This window comes from Vespula vulgaris, chromosome 1, assembly GCF_905475345.1.
Source record: "Vespula vulgaris chromosome 1, iyVesVulg1.1, whole genome shotgun sequence".
In the NCBI taxonomy this organism is placed as follows: domain Eukaryota; kingdom Metazoa; phylum Arthropoda; class Insecta; order Hymenoptera; family Vespidae; genus Vespula; species Vespula vulgaris.
Window position 1 is genome coordinate 6,197,877 of NC_066586.1, and position 23,240 is coordinate 6,221,116.

At 29.2% G+C, this 23,240-nt stretch overlaps 6 protein-coding genes across 28 annotated transcripts in view; 2 read left to right on the forward strand and 4 right to left on the reverse strand.

Moving 5' to 3' along the window:
* The first annotated feature begins 101 nt into the window (after window positions 1–101).
* Window positions 102–3,429, forward strand: LOC127065271 (uncharacterized). Of its 2 annotated transcripts, none has more exons than XM_050997378.1 (6): window positions 102–444; window positions 728–864; window positions 960–1,753; window positions 1,874–2,043; window positions 2,123–2,530; window positions 2,615–3,429. In XM_050997378.1, the coding sequence occupies exons 2-6, from the start codon at window positions 748–750 to the stop codon at window positions 2,734–2,736; spliced, it is 1,611 nt and encodes a 536-aa protein (XP_050853335.1). In that variant the 5' UTR covers window positions 102–444; window positions 728–747; the 3' UTR covers window positions 2,737–3,429. The 2 variants fall into 2 exon arrangements, with proteins under 2 accessions (XP_050853335.1, XP_050853327.1); XM_050997370.1 differs by having other exon boundaries at window positions 104–619.
* LOC127065306 (3'(2'),5'-bisphosphate nucleotidase 1) lies at window positions 2,981–6,120 on the reverse strand. Of its 4 annotated transcripts, none has more exons than XM_050997464.1 (5): window positions 5,972–6,109; window positions 4,872–5,340; window positions 4,542–4,761; window positions 4,376–4,460; window positions 2,981–4,273 (listed from the first exon to the last, which is right to left on the reverse strand). In XM_050997464.1, the coding sequence occupies exons 2-5, from the start codon at window positions 5,227–5,229 to the stop codon at window positions 4,016–4,018; spliced, it is 921 nt and encodes a 306-aa protein (XP_050853421.1). In that variant the 5' UTR covers window positions 5,230–5,340; window positions 5,972–6,109; the 3' UTR covers window positions 2,981–4,015. The 4 variants fall into 4 exon arrangements, with proteins under 4 accessions (XP_050853421.1, XP_050853410.1, XP_050853440.1 ...); XM_050997453.1 differs by lacking the exon at window positions 5,972–6,109 and adding an exon at window positions 5,538–5,673; XM_050997483.1 differs by having other exon boundaries at window positions 2,982–4,273; window positions 4,872–5,195; window positions 5,972–6,120.
* Window positions 6,121–6,131: 11 nt separating this feature from the next.
* LOC127065384 (MICOS complex subunit mic25-a) lies at window positions 6,132–7,429 on the forward strand. Of its 3 annotated transcripts, XM_050997676.1 has the most exons (4): window positions 6,151–6,299; window positions 6,385–6,554; window positions 6,687–6,834; window positions 7,159–7,429. In XM_050997676.1, exons 2-4 carry the CDS (start codon window positions 6,420–6,422, stop codon window positions 7,332–7,334), a joined length of 459 nt encoding a protein of 152 aa, XP_050853633.1. In that variant the 5' UTR covers window positions 6,151–6,299; window positions 6,385–6,419; the 3' UTR covers window positions 7,335–7,429. The 3 variants fall into 3 exon arrangements, with proteins under 3 accessions (XP_050853615.1, XP_050853633.1, XP_050853625.1); XM_050997658.1 differs by having other exon boundaries at window positions 6,132–6,299; window positions 6,385–6,834; XM_050997668.1 differs by having other exon boundaries at window positions 6,153–6,299; window positions 6,409–6,834.
* A 581-nt stretch (window positions 7,430–8,010) lies between these two features.
* LOC127065354 (B-cell receptor-associated protein 31) lies at window positions 8,011–10,114 on the reverse strand. 11 transcript variants are annotated; one of them, XM_050997618.1, is made up of 4 exons: window positions 9,954–10,072; window positions 9,153–9,238; window positions 8,761–9,073; window positions 8,011–8,655 (listed from the first exon to the last, which is right to left on the reverse strand). In XM_050997618.1, exons 3-4 carry the CDS (start codon window positions 9,032–9,034, stop codon window positions 8,225–8,227), a joined length of 705 nt encoding a protein of 234 aa, XP_050853575.1. In that variant the 5' UTR covers window positions 9,035–9,073; window positions 9,153–9,238; window positions 9,954–10,072; the 3' UTR covers window positions 8,011–8,224. The 11 variants fall into 11 exon arrangements, with proteins under 11 accessions (XP_050853575.1, XP_050853513.1, XP_050853542.1 ...); XM_050997556.1 differs by having other exon boundaries at window positions 9,145–9,238; XM_050997585.1 differs by having other exon boundaries at window positions 9,145–9,238; window positions 10,006–10,051.
* Window positions 10,115–11,282: 1,168 nt separating this feature from the next.
* On the reverse strand, window positions 11,283–13,511 carry LOC127065300 (28S ribosomal protein S31, mitochondrial). The gene is made up of 7 exons (XM_050997440.1): window positions 13,318–13,511; window positions 12,862–13,087; window positions 12,678–12,771; window positions 12,467–12,605; window positions 11,939–12,333; window positions 11,585–11,866; window positions 11,283–11,491 (listed from the first exon to the last, which is right to left on the reverse strand). Exons 1-6 carry the CDS (start codon window positions 13,341–13,343, stop codon window positions 11,601–11,603), a joined length of 1,146 nt encoding a protein of 381 aa, XP_050853397.1. The 5' UTR covers window positions 13,344–13,511; the 3' UTR covers window positions 11,283–11,491; window positions 11,585–11,600.
* Window positions 13,512–14,623: 1,112 nt separating this feature from the next.
* The window catches only part of LOC127065320 (uncharacterized), a 64,698-nt gene continuing 56,081 nt past the window's right edge, over window positions 14,624–23,240 (reverse strand). For all 7 annotated transcript variants that reach the window (XM_050997503.1, XM_050997495.1, XM_050997543.1 and 4 more), the window contains 2 exons: window positions 21,025–21,388; window positions 14,624–17,371 (listed from right to left, as the gene is read on the reverse strand). In XM_050997503.1, coding sequence (XP_050853460.1) covers window positions 17,201–17,371; window positions 21,025–21,388 — 535 coding nt within the window. In that variant the 3' untranslated portion in view covers window positions 14,624–17,200. The remainder of the gene's footprint in view (window positions 17,372–21,024; window positions 21,389–23,240) is intronic.

Genomic DNA, 23,240 nt, shown 5'->3' on the forward strand with positions numbered 1-23,240 from the left:
ACTTTACTAGTTACAACTAGATGTCGCGTCGAGAATTGGCACCATTGGTTCCTAACAATAATCACCAACCAATAACGTCATTTGCTGAATATTTTGTAATACAAAAGAAAAGGCAAATAATACATATAATTGAGAACCATATAGGATAAAATTCATATAAATTGTTTCTTATGGTAAACGTACGAGAGAATTGAAACACTTTATATTTTATTCTTTTATTAATAAAAAAAAATTACAAGAAAAATTCATTATTATTCGATTTATGATAAACAAAGAATTAATTGATTGTTTTTTTCTCCGACAAATATGTGTGAATTAAATAATTACACTACTCAATTTTCCACTTACGTTAAACTTCATATTCAGTTATGTATCCGTCTTACGCCTAGCTTATTTGAAAACGTCCTGTAGAAACTAACAAGCAGCTCTGTATATATGATGTGTGTGCGTATAAAATATAGTAAAATATGTATATAATTTAGACAAAACACTATATATTCGAAGTGTTGTTACATACCAAAGAACAGTTTTTTTTTAAGCATTAAATCTTTGAACATTTGAACTCGAATTAAATAAGCAAATATTATATAGCAAGTACTTTTGATGTTAACATAATTCGGTAAAAATTCAATTCATTCGATATAAATTCTTTTATACTATTTATTTTTCATTATAATGTTTATTATCCATAAAATTCAGTGATTAATGCGTTATAAATAATTTATAGGAAAGAATATAATATATAACATGGAAGATAAAAATATATTACGTGGACCTACTTCTATAGTAGAGGATTTAATGCGCAATAGTATAGGAGAATTACTTTTAAATCAATTGCATGCACATGGAACTCGAATTGCTCAAGTAAAAATGTTTATTTATTATAAAAGAAAAGATTTTTAAATTAGAGAATTTATGGTTTAAATAAAAAAATTTTATTCTTTTATTTTTTTTTCTAGATTAATGCACACACTGAAAAAAAACAAACATATCAGCAAATTTTAAATGCTAGTAAAAAATTAGCAACATATTTCATCAAAGTAGGATTGAAGGTAGAAGACCGTATAGCTATATGCAGTGAAAATAATACAGAGTTCTGTATTCCTTTATGTGCTGCATTATTTTTGGGTATTACAGTATGCCCTTTAAATCCAATGTATTTGAAAAGAGAGTTTTGTCATGCATTAACGATATCAAAGCCCAAATATATTTTTACCTCATCAATGGCAGTAAAAACTTTGCAGAAAGTTATTAAGCAATTACCTTGGTCACCAAAACTAATTGTCTTAACTGCCTGTAATAATTTACCTAATATGAAAGATTTAATATCAAATATAGATACTAATGAGATTAACAATTTTCAAGTCTGTAAAATTGATGTGAATAATAATGTAGCAGCAATTTTATGCTCTAGCGGAACTACAGGACTTCCAAAAGGAGTTATGTTGACAAACAAAAATTTGCTAGTAGCAATAAAGCATTTCAGTGATCCTGAAGTTGGACCAATGCATAAAGATACGGTAGCATTATATATGCTACCATATTTTCATGCTTATTCATTTTCTACACTACTTGTTGGATTAATCGTAGGTGCCAAAGGCATAATACTTGCACGTTTTGATGAAAAACTTTTTTTGTATACCATAGAAAAATACAAAATCGAGACATTAACTTTAGTGCCACCACTTATGATTTTCTTGGCAAAACATCCTTTTGTTGATCAATATGATCTCTCAAGTATAAAAACAATATGGTAAATATAAATATAAATATATAATTAAACCTTTCCAATCTTTCATGCCAGTTTATATATATATATATATATATATATATATATATATATATATATATATAAAGGTAATCTTATTTATAGGTGTGGAGCAGCTTCTTTACCAGAAGAAATTCAAAAAGCTGTAGCAAAAAGATTAAATGTTTCTGACATAAAACAAGGTTATGGATTAACAGAAACAACTTTAGCAGTATTAAAATCACCACCTAATCATAAGTATGGTAGTGTAGGAGTAGTGGCTCCAGATACTTTAGGTAAAATATTTATTGAAATTTTGTTTCTTATAACTTCTTTAGAATTCTCTAAAGAAACATAATCGAAAATTGTATTTAGCAAAAGTCATACCAATTGATGAGCCAAATTCAACTAAAGCACTGGAACCAAACTGCAAAGGAGAATTATGTTTTAAAGGAGATCTAATAATGAAAGGCTATTGCGATGACAGCAAATCAACAAGCACAATTATTGATAAAGATGGTTGGCTACATACAGGAGATGTAGGATACTATGACAAAGATGGTTTTTTTTTTATAGTTGATCGCTTAAAGGAACTTATCAAATATAAAGGGTTCCAAGTACCTCCAGCAGAATTAGAGGCAATTTTATTAACTTGCCCAGGAATTAAAGACGCTGCTGTAGTTGGATTACCAGATGAAGAAGCAGGAGAATTACCACTTGCCTTTGTTGTAAGGCAAGATCAAAGTAAAATAACAGAAGATGAAATTATTAAACATGTTAATGGTAATACTAATAATATGATTTTACTATATACAGAAGACTTTTTATTAATATTTGTTTAAATAATTATGTCCTTATCTGTTTTAGAACAAGTATCCAGTCATAAAAGACTTAGAGGTGGTGTCAAATTTGTGAAAAATATACCAAAAACTGCTTCTGGAAAAATATTACGTAGAGTATTACGTAATATGATAAAATCTAAATTATAAAAAAAGATTTTACCTGAAATGATCTACCAGTAATACTTCTCCAAATCTATAATTTTTTATTAAAACTGATAAAAAATGCTGTCATTTAATAAGTATGTAATAATTATGTAACATATAATTATTACATTTGGCTGACTTTTTTCTATATTCCATTAAAATAAAATTTATACATTTATATACACAATTGTGTAATACTAATATTATTATAAAGAAATTTTATATAAAATGTATTTTATTCTAGTCTTATCAATATGAATTAATCAAGTATAAATTTGACCTATTGTTACCAATATCAGTTACCTATTTAATGCAATTATCTACATCTTATATAGTTCACTTTATGTTCAATTATTTTATTATAAATAAAAAACCAAGTTATTTAATTATTAATTATGTTACTATTTTTAATTAATTTTTTGACCAATTATCATAGCAATGTATATAAATTATATACATATCTCAGAGGTGGGCAACTTTTTAGCAACACCATTAATTAATCTATTTACCTACTATTTAAATTTATTAGCTGTAACTCCAAGTTTACAAATAAAAGTTATGAAGCTTACAGGAAGGTCTTCTCTAATACCTTACCTAGTATAGAATACAGACAGGTAAAATATAAATAGAATATATATGATTAATAAATCGATTATTTATAAAAAAAAAAAAAACAATAAAAAACAGAAATAAAAATTCATGAAGCACGAGATTGTCAAATGAACATCGTCTTCTCTTAGTTTATCCGAAATAAGTAAAACCATGGGTTAAATGTGACCTGTAGATCGCTAATTACCCCCACCTTTGAAATACATAATTCATTCATAAATATTTTGTTTTGTAATTACACTATATCTGCAACATGAATAACTATCCTAATGTGGAATAAAATATAGATTATTAATGCTCCATACTGGGCCGATATTTAATGTTTTTCCATTTAGGTCGCATAGATCACCTTCATATTATCATGACTAATATTTTTGTTTTTGACGTATATTCTACAATATTTATAATAATGCAAAAGCTGATTTTCATACCACCTGAGATTTAATGAGTCACGATATAATAAATATATTATAGATGTTATTCTAAATAAGATTTTAGAACAAATCTTTTCGAAAATTTTCGTTCTTGATAAAAATATCAGACGGCATGAATGGAAAGTTCTATGAAGGACGTATGCGACCCAAGGAAAGTGTTAATTAAAATATAATAAATATATAAACAAATTCATTAAGAAATGATATAAAAAGTATACCATTAAAGAAAATTACTTGTGTTATTGTAAATTTTGTTTGACTTCTTCTGGTATATGATTTAAATACCACTGATGTGCCTGTCCAGGAGCAGTAGCTAAAACACCTCTTAAATTCGGATGTATTGTTTCTGCGTGATATGCATATTTTTCTCCATAAAAATCAGTTAAAGTTCCACCAATTGCATGCAATACTGCTTCAGGTGCACAAGTATCCCATTTTTTGCAACCTTGACTAGCAAATACATAAGCATGTGCTTTACCTTCCAAAAGTAAAATTACCTATAAATATGCCAAATTGATTCAAAATTATTATTATTATATTTACAATTAAATAGGAAATTAACTTACATGATTTTAAGTTATGAAATAAAGATAACTTACTTTATGGCCTGCACCACCTACACGAATTACCTCATCTGGGCTCAAAGCATCTATAGCAGCCTTAACATTTTTATCCGAGTGCGAACTAAAATATAAATTGTTTCTTTTTAATATATTATAGATAAAATAGTTTCCACATAGTTTATTCTTCTTAAAATAAATTTACCGCGTGGTTGTAATAAATCTTTTTCCATCAGGAGGTGAAACTGGTACAAATCCACCATATCCTACTCCATTGATACCCCATAATGTACGACCTAATATACCCTTTTCATTATCTTTATAATATGGTTGATGAATCACACCTCCAACTGCTCTCTCTCCAATTGCTACTCCCACTAATACCGTAACATGCTCTACAAGTCCTTGTGTATATTCAGATGTGCCTAAAACAATTGTTTCAGATATAAAAATTATTTTCATTTCTATTTTTAATGGTTTCTAATTTAATGGTTTTTAATGGTTTATAAAAAAATTAATTATTAATAAATATTACCATCTAAAGGATCTACCCAAATACACACATCTTTTGGATCTATATTTTCAAGATGCGCTGGCAATTTTAACTTCAAAATATCTTGATCTGCTTCAGTAACAATCCAATCGGATGGTATTTCACAACTATTGGATTCTTCTTCTCCAATAATAGTAATGTTTGGAAATAGTCGGCTTAAAGAAGTTATAATACATTTCTGTGCACAGCGATCAGCTTCAGTTTGTAAATCATTTTTGCCTTTTTCTACTATTTTTAAGCCTCCATCACTCATAACATCACGAATTATTTTTCCTGCGCGTATTGTAGCTGATATAGAAGTAGCCACTATACGTGTTAAAAGAGAAGCACTTTGAGCCATTCTTGAATAATTATTTTACTTGTCTAAATCTCCTATATTCTTGTGTAAAAATATGTTTGATAAGCATTACTTAGAGTATGAAAAATAACTCCTCATAATACTGCTTGCCTCCTATGAGATAAAAAATTAGAAACCTACTAGTCAAGGTTATATTTGCCAACTCATAAGTAAACAAAAAGTTTTAAGAGAAGGGGTATCCAAATTCTTATTGATATTAAATACTTCAAATCTTATAAGATATTTATGTATATGTATATACATATCTTTTTGTATGTGTATGTTATGTGTGTTATATAGTAGAGACTTACGTATTGGCACAGTACTAACACATTTCATTTCCTATTCATACCGTAAATACATTCCTCTCTTCAAGTGATGTAATATAAAGGAACATAATTTAACCGACGGAAAAACAATCAACAAAAATATTAATTAATTCAACTACTTAATCTTCTTCTAAATAAAGGTATAATAAATTTAAAGAAAGAGAAATTATCGCAATTACATGAGATAATAAAATATAAAATAATATGATCTCCTTAGAATTTTAAATCCTTATTCTCAAACATTAAATTATTTGATTTATGATATATTAATATAACAAAAAGGAAATCAATATGACGTAATAAGAAAATTACAAAATAATTTTTAAACAATAATACGATTGACTTTATATTTTAATAAGGATATAAAAATATAATAGATGTAGAAGAGGGAAAATTTTAGAAAATTTAATACTTACAAACACATAACAGACAATATTTAATTACATTCTAAAATAGAAATGAACGCAGTCAATAGCAAAAAATAATTTATTCGAATATATAATAATTGTTAATAAACTGACTAGAAAATTTGGAAAATTTTCCCACAGAGGGAGCGTGAGACAGGATTTGGGATTATACGACGTGTTACTAAAAAGACTGTGCTCTTAGTTGTAATATAAACTTTGTTATTTAGCAGTCATTTTCCTTCACACAACGAAAAGATGGATTATTGTGATGTTTACGTAATGTTAATATGATATGTAATGAAAAATATAAAATCTATGTAAAACAGATATATACCAGGTAAGTGAGAAACATGAAAAAATTTAAAACGATGACGAAAGAAGTTTAAATCGGGAATGAATTATATAGATTAATTAAATTTAAGGAAATATATTCAAAATTCTTAAAGAATTATTAAAGATGGGTTCTGGTCAGAGTACTCGCAAATTGACTATATCCAATGAAGAAGAAATAGGAGTGATCAAAGTATCTAATGCAGTTGTAGAACGATTAGCTCAAGGATGTAACAAAGTTCCCACTGACACTATTAAGGATGTAAGCTCATTTACTCCAACACAATCAGCTAATCCTACAGTTCCTCTATCATCATCACAAACGGGAAATGTACCGTCTGGATATCCAGTATACTATTATCCAGAATTAACATTATCTGCTCTTGAAATACAGAATCAGAAAGAACAAGAACTTCAAGTTCAAAATCAGTATTGGCAGAGACGCTTGCAAGACATGGAAAAAAAGCATTTATTGATAGATCGCATTTTAGAAGAAGAATATAAAAAAACTATTGATGAATTTTCTTCTGGTAAAGTAATAGGTAAAACCAAGCTTTTCTCTTTTTAAGTATTTTAAATTTAACCTATTTTAATAATATTACATTTATAATTATAATATTTCCCTTTTATATCTATAACTATATCAGCCACTATTATTTTCATAAACTAGAGATTAAAATTATGAGTGTGATCTTTTGAATTATAAAAATTAATGAAAAGTTTGATGTGAAAATATCATCATTAATGTTTTGACAAGTATCTTGCAGTTGATTTAAAATTAAAATATTTTATAAGCTAAATTATTATTATTTAACAAATTTTATATCATGAATATGTTTTTTACTTGTATTTATTTTTGTAAATAGGACAAAAAATGGAAGATAATCTCAGCGACGAACAACTATGTACTGCAGGAAAAGAAAAAATAATAAAATGTTATCAAGAGAATCCTAAGGAAATACTTAACTGTTCAGATTTAGTAGAAGAATTTTCTAACTGTGTGGATCAACGTAGAGTAAATTTAATTACAACACGTTGTTAACACAGTAAATTCTGTTATTAGTTGTTTAATAAATTATTGTGCTTTTGTAGAATTTCCTGTTTTATGAACAATAAATTACACTATTCATAAATTCATATATATCTCTTAATTTATATCTAATATAATAATTTAAAAGGAAACAATATGTTAAACATTTCGCAGGTTCTGATGAAATATTTGTGTGAATTTTATCTAATAAAACAAATTTAACGCTATTTATTACGTATGTTATATAAATTATTTGAAATATAATTTGAAAATAATGAACATAAAATATATTAAATATTTTTAATGAGTTATGTATTGTTTCTTTGTTTATTAGAATATGTCTAATTAAGATAGACCATACCATAATAAGTTTCTAAGGGAGAGTTTATTATTCTAAGGCTCTATGTGCACAAAATTCTATTCTTAAAGATATATCACTTGTATAATTAATCATTATCAAATTTGCCATAATTATCAATAATACAATCAAAAAAGAATTATGTATCAAAAAACAATCAAAAAATTCATATAAAATTGTAATATTTAAATAAATCTAAATATGTGTGTGCATTATCTTTTTTTACTGTACAGTAATGCAAGCATTACTAAATATATTGTATATCTACAACATTACATTTAACTCATTGTTCTAAGAAACAACTATCAATTCTTAAAACAAACAACCAAAATTAATATAACAATGTATTTGTAATGCATATTACATTAGCAATAATATGTATATACAGGGTTTTTTATAAACAATATAAATAAATTGATCATTGTTTTAGTATTAATAAAATAATGTGGTGTGAAATTGGATAGAACATAAAAAATATTTATGTAAGATAATGAATTATATGCCTTTGGCATTAATGATAACGGGAAAAAAAATGGGCAACAACTCAATCACTTTTTTTATCTCCGCTTGATAGTAGGGATTTTGCATGTTCAGCACTCAAACGATCATATTCTTTTGTTAAAGATTCAGCTTGTGATTTGATAGCTTCTTTATCTTTCTTTTCTTTTATTAGCTCATTCTCAAGTTCAAGTTTTTTTGCTTGCAAGTCCTTAATTTGATTTTTCAATTCTGAAACAGCTTTATCATGTGCCTCATTAGAGTCATTTTGAGCGCTTTCACCATTCGGTTTCTGAGAAAGTAAACTTCTCGCTGTGGTTGTAGCAGATTGCGCTTGTCTCATAGCAGCTTCATTTTGAGCTAAAAGGTGAGCTTGTGTAGAGATTAATGTTGACAAACGTTGTATAACTATACTCAAAAATAATGAAAATCCTGATATATAGAAGTTTCTTTGCGCTCGGAAAAGTTTCATGTTTCCTGTTAAAGTAGAATTAAAAAATATGAAAACATCTCTATTCTATTTTACAACATATAAATACTATTAATATCATTAAATCTTTTTTTTACTTTATCATAATTTACCTTGCATTTCTGCATCTAAATGCGCATGTTCTCCAGCACGTTCTCCAATCGTTGAGTACTTAACTATCTCTCTGACAGAATCCAACCAAAATAAGACTAATATTACAATTATTATATAAAATATAGTCGATGACTGATAACTTAAACTTTGTGCAAAGCGTGATTTGAAAAATTTTTGCCATCTTGTTGGTGACATTATAGGTAATACTAGCAATAATACAATTAACATTTCTATATATAAGAAACAGGCAACCAGGGACCACTGTAAACTCATGTTTCTTCTTGATGTATATATATAGATATCTCTATGTATCTGTAAAAAATCAATAAAATTATTTTTTAATTACGATTAACGCTATACAAACTATTCAAATGATAATTTACTTTATTACAAGGTATACTGTTGAGATACAGTTGTATTTTAATTTATTCCGTTCTTTTATCAAATGACAATATTTCGAATAAGTCTTATACGTGTCTGTAAACAAACGTAATAAATAACAAAAAATCGATGACTGACGCAATATTCGTGCATTTAACGGCGTACAAGCAATTTCTATAAAATGAAACGTATAACCTTGCAATAATATTTACAAGATAATGAATGTTTTCATATAAATGACACGAAATAAGGTGAATTCGAAGAAAAGATAAAATATCATAATAAAATAGAAAAGTAGTTTTTATCTTACGAATGAGTAATACTGGATATGTGACACGGCAGATTTTCGAATAATTATTGACACGTAAGATTAATGTAGCAATATTTTTCACGGAGAAAATCGCTATGCTCACGCAGCTATAGTACGAAGGACTAATTAAAAAATATAAGAAGAAAGAAAAAAGAAGAAAAACGGAACTTTGTTAAAAGTATGTTAAAAACATTGAACAAACAAAAGTAAATGTGGAATATTAATTTTAGAACAAGATTTCTATTCACTTTGCACTCGCGCAACCTCCTTTCTGGTTTCACCGTATCGGTACTTTACAACAATGTAACATTCAATTCGTCATTGTGTATTCCGATTTTAATATCTACGTATGAACGCTCACAAACGTTTCCCGAAAAAGAAATGACAATTATGCGTTAATGATTAGTGTACATATATATATATACATTTATATATACATATATATATGTATATACTTTATATATATAACGTATATGTGTATTATAAATCTGATATACATACAGTCACACAGGTATTAAATGAGTTCAAAGCTCAAGAAATTATATAAATATACTTAGAATGACGTCGGCATATGATTGGGTAGCAAGCCTCACCACAGACTGCCAAAGACTGGGAAGAAGAAGACTACCAGATGAGATCTGATTGGTACACGTAATATCTATATACGTTTATTTCGGTGTGTGTATGTATGTATACATTTATATACATTTGTGCGTTAGATGCGTACGTGCATTCTAGTAGATACACTTTTGGTCGTTTTAGATTAATTTCAGAAGTATATTTATAAATCTATATACATGCATACATACATACATACATACATACATAGATGCAAGAGCGAACAATTGAATTAAGTTTATATTATTAGAGATTATTAGAGAATATTATTGTTGCTATTATATTCTATACATCGTTTGATTATTAAATTAATTATCGTATATTAAAGTTTTATATCGTGAAGTAACGATTTGAATATATATATATATATTTTTTTATATTTTATTATACCTATAATATTTAAGAGAATTTAAATAGATAAATTAAATTGATTTAATTTTCTTGTAAAAAGTACACATGCCCGTACACGCATACGCAGACACAGTGTTTTATTTATCTCGAAAAATTAGAATATCTCTTAGGAAATTAGGTCTATCGAAAAGATTTTTTTATAAATTTGTCTTGTATGGTGCCAATTTTTTTTTGCAGGTTAAGTAGTGGGGGAAATTTCGGTCAAATTCATTTTTTTTTTAACTATATATTTCTCTTCTCATAATTTGTTAGCACTTGTTACGACTAATCTAACGACGTGTTATATGAGATCATTTGTTATTGTAAAATGTTATAAATTATGTTATAAATTTGTGAGTTTTTTAAGAAATATAACCTTGTATCGCTGATTGTCGGCTGTTAGGCTGCATATGTAAATAAAGGCCGAACTTTTTATGAAATAAACTTCGTTTACTTAGTCGTTAATTTGAAAAGCATAAAGATAAAAAAAAATTCGACCTTTCTTTATAACACGCAACCTAATAGGTAGCAATTAACGATTTAGAGCTATACTCTCTAGGAAATTACAAATTTATAATACAATTTATAACATTTTATAATAAATTATTTTATATAGCATATCCTTGAATTCATTTCAATAAATCTTCATACCAAACAAATATGTAAACAAATTTTTTGGTTATGTACTCTAAGATATCTATTCTAATTTTTCGAGATAAACGAGACACCCTGTATATTATGCATACATACAAATATGTTACAAAATTTGTGAAATTAATAAATTTACTTTACTTAGTATAGATAGGGTAACAAAATTAATCATTTCGTTTGAAATAGTTGTATATATATTTTTCTTTTGTAATCAACCAATTTTTTATGGTTAGATGTGCGATTTCTTCGTATTAATATACAATATAAGTTATAATTTAATATTTTGTAGAACTATTCCTTAATTAAAAAGGAATAAGTAATATATATTGAGTGATCAACTTGATTATAACTTTTTTATACAATGTCAACTCTGCATGTATCTATAAATAGCAAAGAATTAGAATATAAAATACAGAAGTAGATGTACATTATATATAACATAAAAATAAAATATTAATTCTTAACAAACATACATAAATATATTATAATCTAAGTTTTTGTCTGCTCCTTTATAGTGGATGAAACATTAATTGCACCTAATTCTGTTAATAATTCTTTCTTCTCTTTAAAGTATTCTTTATACCATGTAATGTGATTCATTTTTTCATTTACAGACAAGTATGGATTTTTAGAAAGACCTACGCATACAAGTTCCATAAAATGACGTATTGGACCACTTTTAGGGCACCAACCTTTTAAATGACGTTCTAGAAATACATGTTCAGAGAAATGCACATTACTTTCTTCTTCCATTCCTAAAATATATATTTTAATGAAACATAAGAAAGAATTACTATCTTACATCATAATACGAAGTTATATATTACCAATTTCATTATCAATAGGAAATTTCCATAATATTCCTAATTCAGTCCATTGTATCATTTCTTGAAAAATATTTTTGGGAGAATGATAAAGAATTAAATCAAGTTCTCTTTTTTCTAAGGATTCCCACATGGATAATTTTGGTATGCTTGTTGTAGGCTCTTTTATGTCCTTAAAAATTGTTACTTTTTTGCTTAGTTTTTCTTTCCTTAGAGTTCTTTCAGCCTGATACTTTTTTCGTTTTTCCTCTATCTGTAATTGCTGGATAATACTTATTTTATCATCAGATTTAAACTTACGAGCAATATCAGCTTTGTATCTCCATTGTTCATTACTACCCATATGTTTGCTTTTTTTAGAAAATCTATATCCTGATATGATCTCGTCTTGTTTTTTACTAAAAATATAAGAACAGAGATCAGAATTAATATATTTAATTTTAATTGCTTGAAACAAACAATAAACATAAATATTATTTTTATTATTAAAATTAAATAATTGATTAAAGTTGCATTATATATTCTACAAACCTCAAGTTTTCATGTTGTTTCTTTTTATAATCTTCCTTATATATATTGGATAACCTATTTAATAATTGTGTCTTTGTTTCTCCCTTATTTATATTAAAAGCATTTGCTATATCTTCGGCAGCTTGTATAAGTTGTGCTTCTACAATTTAAAATTAATAAGCATATATAAACTCAGACAAACAAATCTTATTACAAATAAAATTCCACTAACCGTACGACTTATTTTTTTTCATTATAGATGATTTATCCTCTTTAATAATTTTTCTTGGAGGCATAGCAACATCTATTTTCTTTTTATTGTTCGACTAAATATAATAGAAAATTGTTGTAAATACGATTGTTCAATTTGATTTGAAAATTTGGAATAAATTTGATAACTTTTATTTTTTATTTACCAATAGGTTATCTATAAGATCATCCAATGATTTTGCAGAAACATCTGCAACTGGTTTTTTTTTCTTTATATTTTGTGTATCTGAATCAGAATCAGATGACGAGTCTGACGATGAATCGGATGGAGAGTCTGATGATGAATTAGATGATGAGCCAGATGAGGTAGAATACATTTTAATTAAAGTGTGTAATTTTTGAGTTGTTATCGGAATTCGAAACTTAATCCCTCTGTAAAAATGTAATAAATTAATAATTAATAAAATAAGAATTATCAAATTTATAAATGATTACTATGTGACATAATAATAAAATAATAAAAAAGAAATTCATTCAATGTTTTACATCGGTACAATTACAATTTCTTACTATTTCTACAATATATAAATAAAAAATGTAAATACTTAATTCATTTGTACAATTATTATTTTAAAATTAAGAAATATTGCAGAGATACTAACTTTGAAATTACACTTGTAATCAACATATTGCAACGATTTTATAATATTGGACAAGCACAAAATAAAATAACGTTTATTTCTTAATTTTTTTTAAGTGCAAATTTAAGTTTACAAATTCTATATCACTGTTAATATCCAATATATGATACAAATTATTAGTTCATCATATGGTTCTAATACGCTTGCGCAGATTGAAACTAAATTCATGAAGGTTAATTCTCAACGTAGAACATCACTACATTTAAAATATGAATTTCGAGATAGTGAAAGAAAAGAATTCACATAAAAAATGAGAAGTTTTTTAATTATATCATATTCCTATTTCATTAACAATATTTGTGGTAAAGACATATTATAGAAATTTATTCCTGTAGTTTGCCAATCAAAATCTACATTGATCGTAAGGCTATCTAGTAAGAAAATTCTAAAACTTTTATCATTGGTGGAAAGTATATCTTCTATTTTTTATTGGTGCAAAATTCATTAATGAACTATTAATACTCGCCAGTGTAGTACTGTTTTTATTTAAACATACTAATAATTTTATCCTTAAAAATTTACCTCTTCCATTCGTGAGTTATAATTATCATCAGTTAGAACATACTCAGTAAGTTTAATTATATATCATTAATCACATGTAAAATGTTATTGGTCATCGTTTAACATCTGATTACCTTTGTTGCATGAGAATTAACATCATCATTTTAATAGCAATTTTTTAATCCGAGATTTTCGATAAGTATAAGAAATGTATTTACATATATACATACACGTAATACGCATTTTGAATAATTGATTCTGAAATATAAAAGATTGTGACGTAAGCAAAGATTAGCTCCACCAACTGATCATGAATCATGATAAAGCAGTATTTATATATCCATCAGTAGACGATTCAATCGAAATTTAATAGAACCTTACATCAAGATTTTTGTAATGTTTCAGAATCAATTTTTCACGTACATACAGTCAAGGAGTTATATATATATATATATATATATATATATATATATATATGTATAATATATTTATATAAATTATTTATATATACATGTATATTATTTATATATATTCTTTATTTAAAAAATTTCATTTTAACTTTTTATATATGTATGCTTGTTTTGTTTCGCATTCCAATACCTTTACTTTTTCTATTTAAAAAGATACAACGTATTTTAAAAAATAAAAGATACATTTTATTTATATATTTATATTTTACTATTTTATAAAATATAAATTTAAGACGGAAGGGACATAGAAGAAAAAATACTGGAAAATTTCTCGGGAGAAAAATAAATGTCTCGAAATCGTTTAAAATCTTTTATTTAATATTATCGTATTTAGATAGATAGTCAAAGGGAAACTCGAAGCTGTACTAAAAATTCGTAGGGATACGTTTCGATGGTATTTTTAAAAGTGACTAGGTGGTGGGAGCGCAGCTCCTTCCTATAATTTCGCTTTTACATGTTTTTTTTTTTTTACTGTACAGATATATATATATATATGTGTGTGTATATATATATATATGACGTAGGCACTTGAATAAATTCGTATCGTTAGAATAATCCGTGCCGCGCGAAAGCATTATGATGCTATTATTTACGCTACAGTCGTCGTGTTCTAAAATATCATAATACAAATTTCTTTTCATAGTTTCGGCTGCAGCAGGAACGTTGGTTAGATAGAGGCTTTTCTTTATATCCTTTTGTTTCTTTTCATTCATTTGTTGTGTTTTCACATGACTAATATAGTCACCAATATACAGTTACCAAATTTAACATTTTCACCTCTTCCTTAAGTATTACTTTTTGTTCCATGCTTCCAATCGCACATTTGCATACACACACACATGCACCCATATGACATGCATACGCACATAGAAACAGCAGCATATATACCAACAGCATACGCCAAAAGAAAGATCGTTCAATGTCTCGTCGAGAAGCCACATTTACAATTTTACAATTTGGCAAAGAAACAAATGAGCAGTCGAAGTAGTTCCAGAGAAACGAATGTTCTTTTTTTTTCTTTTTCTTTTCTTTTTTTTTTTTTCTTTATATGTAAAGGGCAAGACAACAACGTTTTCGGATATTTAGCGAAGCTTTGCGTTGCTGTACAACTTAATTACAATAATACGCAATTGAAATACCGTAGTAGTTTAGCAAGTAGTGCAGACTCAATATGAGTCGTAAATGTAATTATTAAAGATCTCTTAAATTGGTCTAAGTTTGCTACGAAATACTACACGCTTATTCATGGTATTGTGTTCGTCAAAGAAAGAAAGGGAGTAGAATAATAAAGATATAGAGTACATCTGTCTATCTCTCTATTAAATTACAATTTCGTTCTGATTATTCCCTTTCATTCTATTTTCTATATACCAAATAGCGCATAGATGAGCAACAAGATCGACAATAATGAACGTACGACTAAACCATTTGTCACATTGACATTACATATTTTATATATAATCAATTGGATCATTTCGTATTGAATAGTTATAACAAAATTAGTTAGAGAAACCGAAATTTGTGATTAGAAAAAATCATTGGAATTAGTCGTACGATATTGAGGACATTTGATACGTCAATATGGTCGCAGCTTCAAAATCGTTAGGTTACGCCATCGTTATTTAAAAACTACATACGTCTAGTATTTACATTAATGACAGAGCTTATTTTTTTTTCTTTTTTTTTCCTCTTTTTTTCTGATTTTTTTTTCTTTTTTTTCGAAGAGACACGTGCGAGAGAAGCAGAAAACGCTTTTAGGAGATTTATTCTTCTTTCCTTTTCTTATATTTTCTTTCACTTCTGATATATAGCTCCGCTCATCATATTATTTTTTTTTCTTTTTTACATATTAGACATTAGATATATTTCTCAGGTAATAACGTTAATACTAGTGCGTCGTGAAAGTGATTCTTAGTTGAGTGACTCTTTCTTTCTCTCTTACTATTATAGATCAATAGTAAAATACATACACAGACAGAAAAAAGCTACGATGTAACTCGTTTTGTCGTAGCTCTTTTAACGTTTTTTTCAGTCTCATAAAAATTCTTTTACATCGCTTAACGAAGCTCTTTATCCTGATATTTACGCTTAATGTAGAGTCCAGAAGTTTCAGCGATTCCTCGAACGATGGGAAGACAATTATGTGTATACGAGATGATGTTTAGTGGACAAAAAGATCGAGAGCGGGATTTAAAAAAAGGCACATTTCGGTGAATGGAGACAGATGGTCTACTGTGTATTACGCTTTCAAATTTCCACGACTTTCAAACTCGAATAGTAGCTTTACGTCCTAGAGATATTTTTTCCGGGCACTTTTTTTTTTTTTGATATGTTTCTATTTAATTTAAACATTTCATTGTTTTGTTGATAATTTCACAACAATAATTCTAATTCCTTTTTTTTTTATTATCTCAAAATATCTAACTTGGACTAGCAAGAAAGGTCATCCCTCGCTCGATGATTCATTTACGCGAGTTGGGCCAAAAATTTCTACATGATATTAAAAATCAATTACCCTTGTTTCGAAACTGTTTAGGCAAATTTGTTTCTTCATATCGTAAAACTACAAGTCTAGCTTGTAAAATTATAAGCCTAACTACAAGCCTGAAAATGAGTAATCGATGAGAAGTAACTTTTTGACCCGTCCCGCGTTTGTTGTTCTTGACTTCCCTTTTTTTCTCTTCCCCTCATATTTTTTTATTCCTTTCTATCTTGCTTCGTTAAACAATCTTTCAAATTCGATCCCTTAATGTTATTAATCGATATAACGATGTATCTTATGAATTATGATACGAAAAAAGCGTTTGTTTTTTATCAGATTGGAAGGTCAACGATAAAATGGAGGTACGATTTGGTATCATCTGTACGGTCGGTCAATAAACGTATATCGTTTTTAGCTGATCCTTAAGTTCCGGTGGAATGGCACAAGTCTCGGTTTCTGGTTTCCTCTTGACTAAACGACGCCAATGTCCACCAAAGTTTTTGCGAAAGCCTTTTGCAAATCCCGGCCTACCGCCCGCTGGTAGCGTGTGTACAAGAGCATCCTATAAAGAAAAAAAGAAAAGAATTCTACGATTAGATTTATTTAGATATTAAATAATATTAACGATCTATTTTGATATATGATATTTTGATATATGAAGGAGAGGTAAAAGGAAATGACGTTCTGTTAGTTACATACAGACATACACGTATGTACGTTTATCTATATATTTTCGTCAAATGATCACTGTTGAATAAATGACGTTCTTCCGTACTTCGTACTAATAACATGTTTTAAAGTGCATATACATATATACACATGTATAATATAATACGCGAGCGTGCGTGTATGTGTATGTATATATATATATACATACAGTGGAGAACTTAAGTATTCGTAGAGTAGGAGTACGGAAATATATTTCTGCTGTACGAATACTTAAGTACTCGACTATGTATATGTATATCTATGTATGTATGTATCTACGTATGTGTACGGTGTACACGTTACATCACCACGTACCAGTAAATTCGTCAATGATATATAATTAATTCGTCATCGAATTTACGGGAAACTCTTATCACGAATGAAGAGATAAATTCCGTAATAATCTTCTTTCGCCTTATTAAAATGATATCAACCATGAGCGTAGTTTATTGAAATGAATTATTGAAATGAATTATAGTGACGTTTGAATCTAAATTTAATAAGATTCGACTGAAATAGAATACTAATGTCAAAGGGTCTCTTTAGTTCTACATCAACCTCTACCTCTTTCTCTTTCTCTTTCTCTTTTTCTTTTATTTTTTATTTTCTCATTATTTTGTCAAGTAGCTGACAGCTGTGAGAATAACAGCAGTTATGTCGACTCAATGGATCGACCTCGCTCCTTGGTGTACCGTCCACCCACGTTAAATTTAGCAACAAGCTCGAGGGCGCGCCATGCCGAACTTGGACAGGGCGATGAAGGAGCCGATTCGAGGGTGTACTTTCCCTCAAAGTAATTTTTTTTTTGCGAAAGATAGAAAATTATTTATTTTTCTTTTATTTTTATTTCTTCCTATTTCTTTTTTCATTCTTTATATATCGTATATATCACCATCTTATTTACACTTCGATATCATTTGATTTTCATTCGATTTCATTTTACATATTATTTTGCAATCCGGTAATACGTTCTTGTAAAAAAGAAAAGAGAAAAGTAAAACGAAAAAAAAAAAATAAAATAAAAAAGAAGAAATGTTACAACGATAGCAATATTCTTTGTTATCGTAATCATTATAATTATCGTAAAAAATATAGTTTTACGTGTTAAATTCAAGATGCTTCAAAGAGAAATATCGCCAAGTCGTAATGCCGCAGTCTCATCTGTATTACGAAAGAACGGACGATTTTAGGCTGGCAAACGCATGTGTCTCGAAAGACATCGAGATCTATTTAAAATTTGAAAGCGAAACGATTAGCAAGTATCAAGGGTAATGTCGACTTCGAATCACTTCGACGATCATACGCATCACAGATCGCACGCATCCAAGGCGCCGGGGCAAAATACATTTATATGCAAAAGAATGATTTAACAAATTGGAAATATCTCTTCGTATTCTTTTCGAGGTAAAATGATATCAATGATAACCGTTGGATTACTATGAATCTCGAGTTTGAATTTCTACGAAATGTGAAAAAAGAAATGATAATAACAAAAAGAAGAAAGAAAAATAAGTAGTAAACATGATATTAAATATAAACGAACAGAAATATCGATTAGATGATAAGATGAATTTCTCTGATTGTTAAATTTATTATTTGAAGAGGTTTGATAATTTAATGATATCGCATGTAACGATTATATAAAGTCGAGTGTATTTTTTTTTCTTTTTTTTTTTTATAGGAAGGAGAAGGCAATTTTTAGGAATTTGAGAAGGATATATAAAGTAATAGTAAAACGAAAGGATAATATTGTTAGGAATTTTTCCAGCGGTCAATAAAAGTTCTCCCTATCTTAATATCGCAACCTCGTGATTTTGTTCGATAAGAAACAATGATCGTTTTACTTGCTCGAGCATACATGTTGTCCTTGCTAAATCAATAAGTATAGTTGTTTTATTAATCATTGGGATAGTTAAGACTTTACTTGCCTACTTCATTTTCATACTTCGTTCCTTGAATCTCGTTAATTATTAATAAACAATTATACAAGATCGAGACTGAAAGTTCTTAATTAATTAAAAAAATTAATTATTCCTTTATTTCCGAAATGTTTTAAGCTAAATTTCTTTTCAAATCGTAAGATAATTCTACTAGGCTCGTAATTGATTTTTCAAATCATTTAAGAATTTTTGATCTATACTGTATCGTATATATTCGGTATTATATTAATTGATTAATGATCTTTGGAAACTTGCGCCTTTCTTTTCGAAGTTACGACAACATATATATGTATATATGCAAATGTAAGAGCAAGTATTAAAAATAGAAATAAACGTGACGTCGAGAAAATGATGATATATATTTATTTATGTCTTGCAATTTCATAAACTAACGTAAATATTTATACCGGCAACACAAATCGTCTTGGCTATCGAAATTTCAATCTATTTTTACTGCATTTACATTGAAATTCGTAACATTTTTCCATCTGGTTAAGTATTTCTTATGTATACTACTTGGTAATATGGGATATGAATATATTATGCTAACACAAATAGAAAATTAATGCAAGTAGTCGAGTGTATATATACAAAAAAGAAAATGGATTGACGTAACTTATTTACATTCCCTTTTTTTCCCAAAATCTTCGAACTCTGAATACAGAAACGTATTTATTATTAGACATGGAGAGAGAGAGAGAGAGAGAGAGAGAAAAGGAGGGAGATTTTTGGAGGAAAAAAATAAAAAAAAAAAAAAAAAAATAATAAAAAAGGAGAAAGAAATAAAAATTACAAAATTACGAAAAGAAACGAAAGAAAGGTAAAAAAATTCGAAGGATAAAATATTCTCACGAGAAGACAGTTCGATCGTCACAAAAATAGTACAAGCAAAGGTATAGTAGAGGCTCGGCACGATGGAGGAGGAAGAAGAGGAGGAGGAGGAGGAGGAGGAGAAAGAGGAAGAGGAAGAGGAGAAGGAGCCATCACAGCGCGCATCAGGGGTCATTGTCCTTGCGTTTCGTTTTTTTTTTTTACACTTAAACGATACTCGATTTTACGAATCATTCTTCTCTTACGGCAGACATACTGACTCGAACTTGGAAACTACGTAAGGTTTCTCTCTTAGAGAATCACCATCAACGAATTAGTAAATAATAACGCAAGTGTTTCTTAACAGATGGTGCATCAACGTTCATTGTACACTCGTATCGTATAATATAACGTAAACGCAGCTAATCAAACGTTTAAAACATTTCGACGTTTCTTTGCTTGTGTTATTTGTTTTTTCCTTTTTTCTTTCTTTCTTTCTTTTCCAATTCCTCAAATTGAGGCAAACTTTCATGCGACAACAAAATTCTATCTACGACTTAACGTTGTAGTTACAAGTACGAGGTTAGAGGACGATGTAAACAATTTCTTAGATAAATAAGGCGTACGATATATTTTATTTAGGAAGATTAATATTTATTCAATAGGAGTGATCAGTACCGTGGAATTAAAAGAGGAAACTTTCGAGTTTGGTGAAATCAAATGAAAAGAGATATAAATATTGAAAGAGGAGACTTACCTGATCGTTATAGGACAATGTATATTGCTGTGGCGGGTAAGGCGGCGGGAACTGCCAGACGAATTGGTCCTGCGTGCTGGCGATCGGATAAGCACCGTCGTGCTCGATGCTCGTAGCAGTGGTTGTGGTGGTGGTGGTGGTGGCGGTGGTGACCGTTGTTACGGCGGTGGGGGAAGGAGGGGAAGTACCATCGCCGGTGGTCACCTGTGCCAAGCATCGCTCGTTGCCCAGCTGAGACGATGGCGGCGAAGAGACGATCGTTGAAATCGTTGCTGAGGATGCCGAGACCGTTGCCGTTTGTACAACAGTGGCATTCTCGGGATGAACGACATTTGAATGATGCTCCTCCCTTTTCCGTAGTTTGCTGCGAACAAGCCGTATGGCTATCATCGTACCATTGCTTCCAACCATCTTTACTGTCTTTCTCTTTCACTCCGTCTATTTCGTTCTGTCTCGTTTGGAGTTCCGTAGAAAATCGGTCGTCAGTCTATTTCTCTCTCTTTCTCTCTTTCTCTTCCTATCAAGTCTACGATTTCTAATTTTTTGAAGATGACATGTCGCTCGTTTCGAAGCCACGATAACACATACGAGGGTGCCCTTTAGCGTTCTTTTTCTTCTCTCTTTTTCTCTTTTTCTTTTTCTTTCTTTCTTTCTCTCTCTCTCTCTCTCTCTCTCTCTCTTTCTCTCGTTCCTCTTAGAGACACGATACACCTTCGAGCACTCTTTTTACCACGCGATGAAACATGGAACGCATAGAAACGCGTTGTAAAGCAGTCAATGCTTGAAGGAATCCATATATATATATGTATATCTGTATAAATATATATGCGTATATATATTTTGTACGTAATCGTTAGACGCACACTCCCTTATTGTTATTTTTTTGTTCTTTTATATTCTCCTCGTTTCTTCGACGGCAAGCGCGCACGCGAGCGCCCTCGATAGACACACTCACTGCGAACGAGCCGACGACCTGTTCTTCGTCTCTTTCGTGTTTTGAGTCTGAGCCCGAGAAGGGCGCGTAAGCCTCTTATATACAACGCTCTGACGTCACGCTAGACGGTTGTTCTCATTGGCGCGACGAGACAAAATGATTGTCGTCATCGTCGCTACGCGGCGCTGCTCTATGAAATTCGAACGGTTTGTCGCGCGCGTATGACGTTTTTTTTCAAGGAGGAGAGAGAGAGAAGATATAAGCTAGAAAGAGAGAGAAATAAAGAGGCATAGACTAGTTATATATATGTCCTATGTATACGACTCAACGCTCCTTGAGGAAGGCCACGAATCGGGTGAACGAGAAGAGAGAAAGAGAGAGAGAGAGAGAAAGAGAGAGTGTGTGTGTGTAAGAGTGAGAGAGAGAGAGAGAGAGAGAGAGAGAAAGAGAGAGGCCCCTTCCAAAACGCTCGTGCAACGTTACGCTTGGAAACAAGGAACGTTGCCTTTTACCTTCATACGTATACCTAATATATATATATATATGTTATGTATATGTTATATATAATACATGTAGTATATATACGTGTATATATAATAAATACATATGTGTGCGTCTTTCGTATGTAATATACTGGATAATTTCTTCTTATGCTGTGCATACGTCGTTCGATTATTATAATGGAAGTAAACAGTTGGAAGAGAAAATTTCGAATGAATAATAAAACGTTAGAAACGGTTGCTAAAAGTCATTTCAAATTTTGTTGTTTTTCGTCAATTGTCGTTATATCGACTAGTACGCCGACTACTTTTCATAAGTCGATCGAATATATAGGTAATGTATGAAAGTAGAAATATTATCAATTAGTAAAGGAAGAACTATTTTTTCATGTAATTACTAAAGCATTGTGATTTTTTACGTTTCTTTTTTCTTTCTCCTCGTGTCCTTTTCTTTCTGTTTAACACACTACAAACAAGGAAATACACGACAATGGCTATTATTGCTAACTTAATTAACAGGCCATCAAAATGGATTCTTTCTTGGCGACCTCGTGCGAGACATATCTATTACGGGCCACAAAATGTACGATAAATGTGGCCGGTTTAATTAAAGTCTATTTCTGTTAGCAATGAATGTGTGTAAGTGTATGTATGTGATCGGATCCAAGTGACGGTTCATGCGCAAAAGTATGTATGTGTGCTTGCGTGTGTGCACGTGCTAAATAAACCCATTTAAATAATACTTTTGAAGTAAATAGAAATATTCGGACAAAATAAAATTG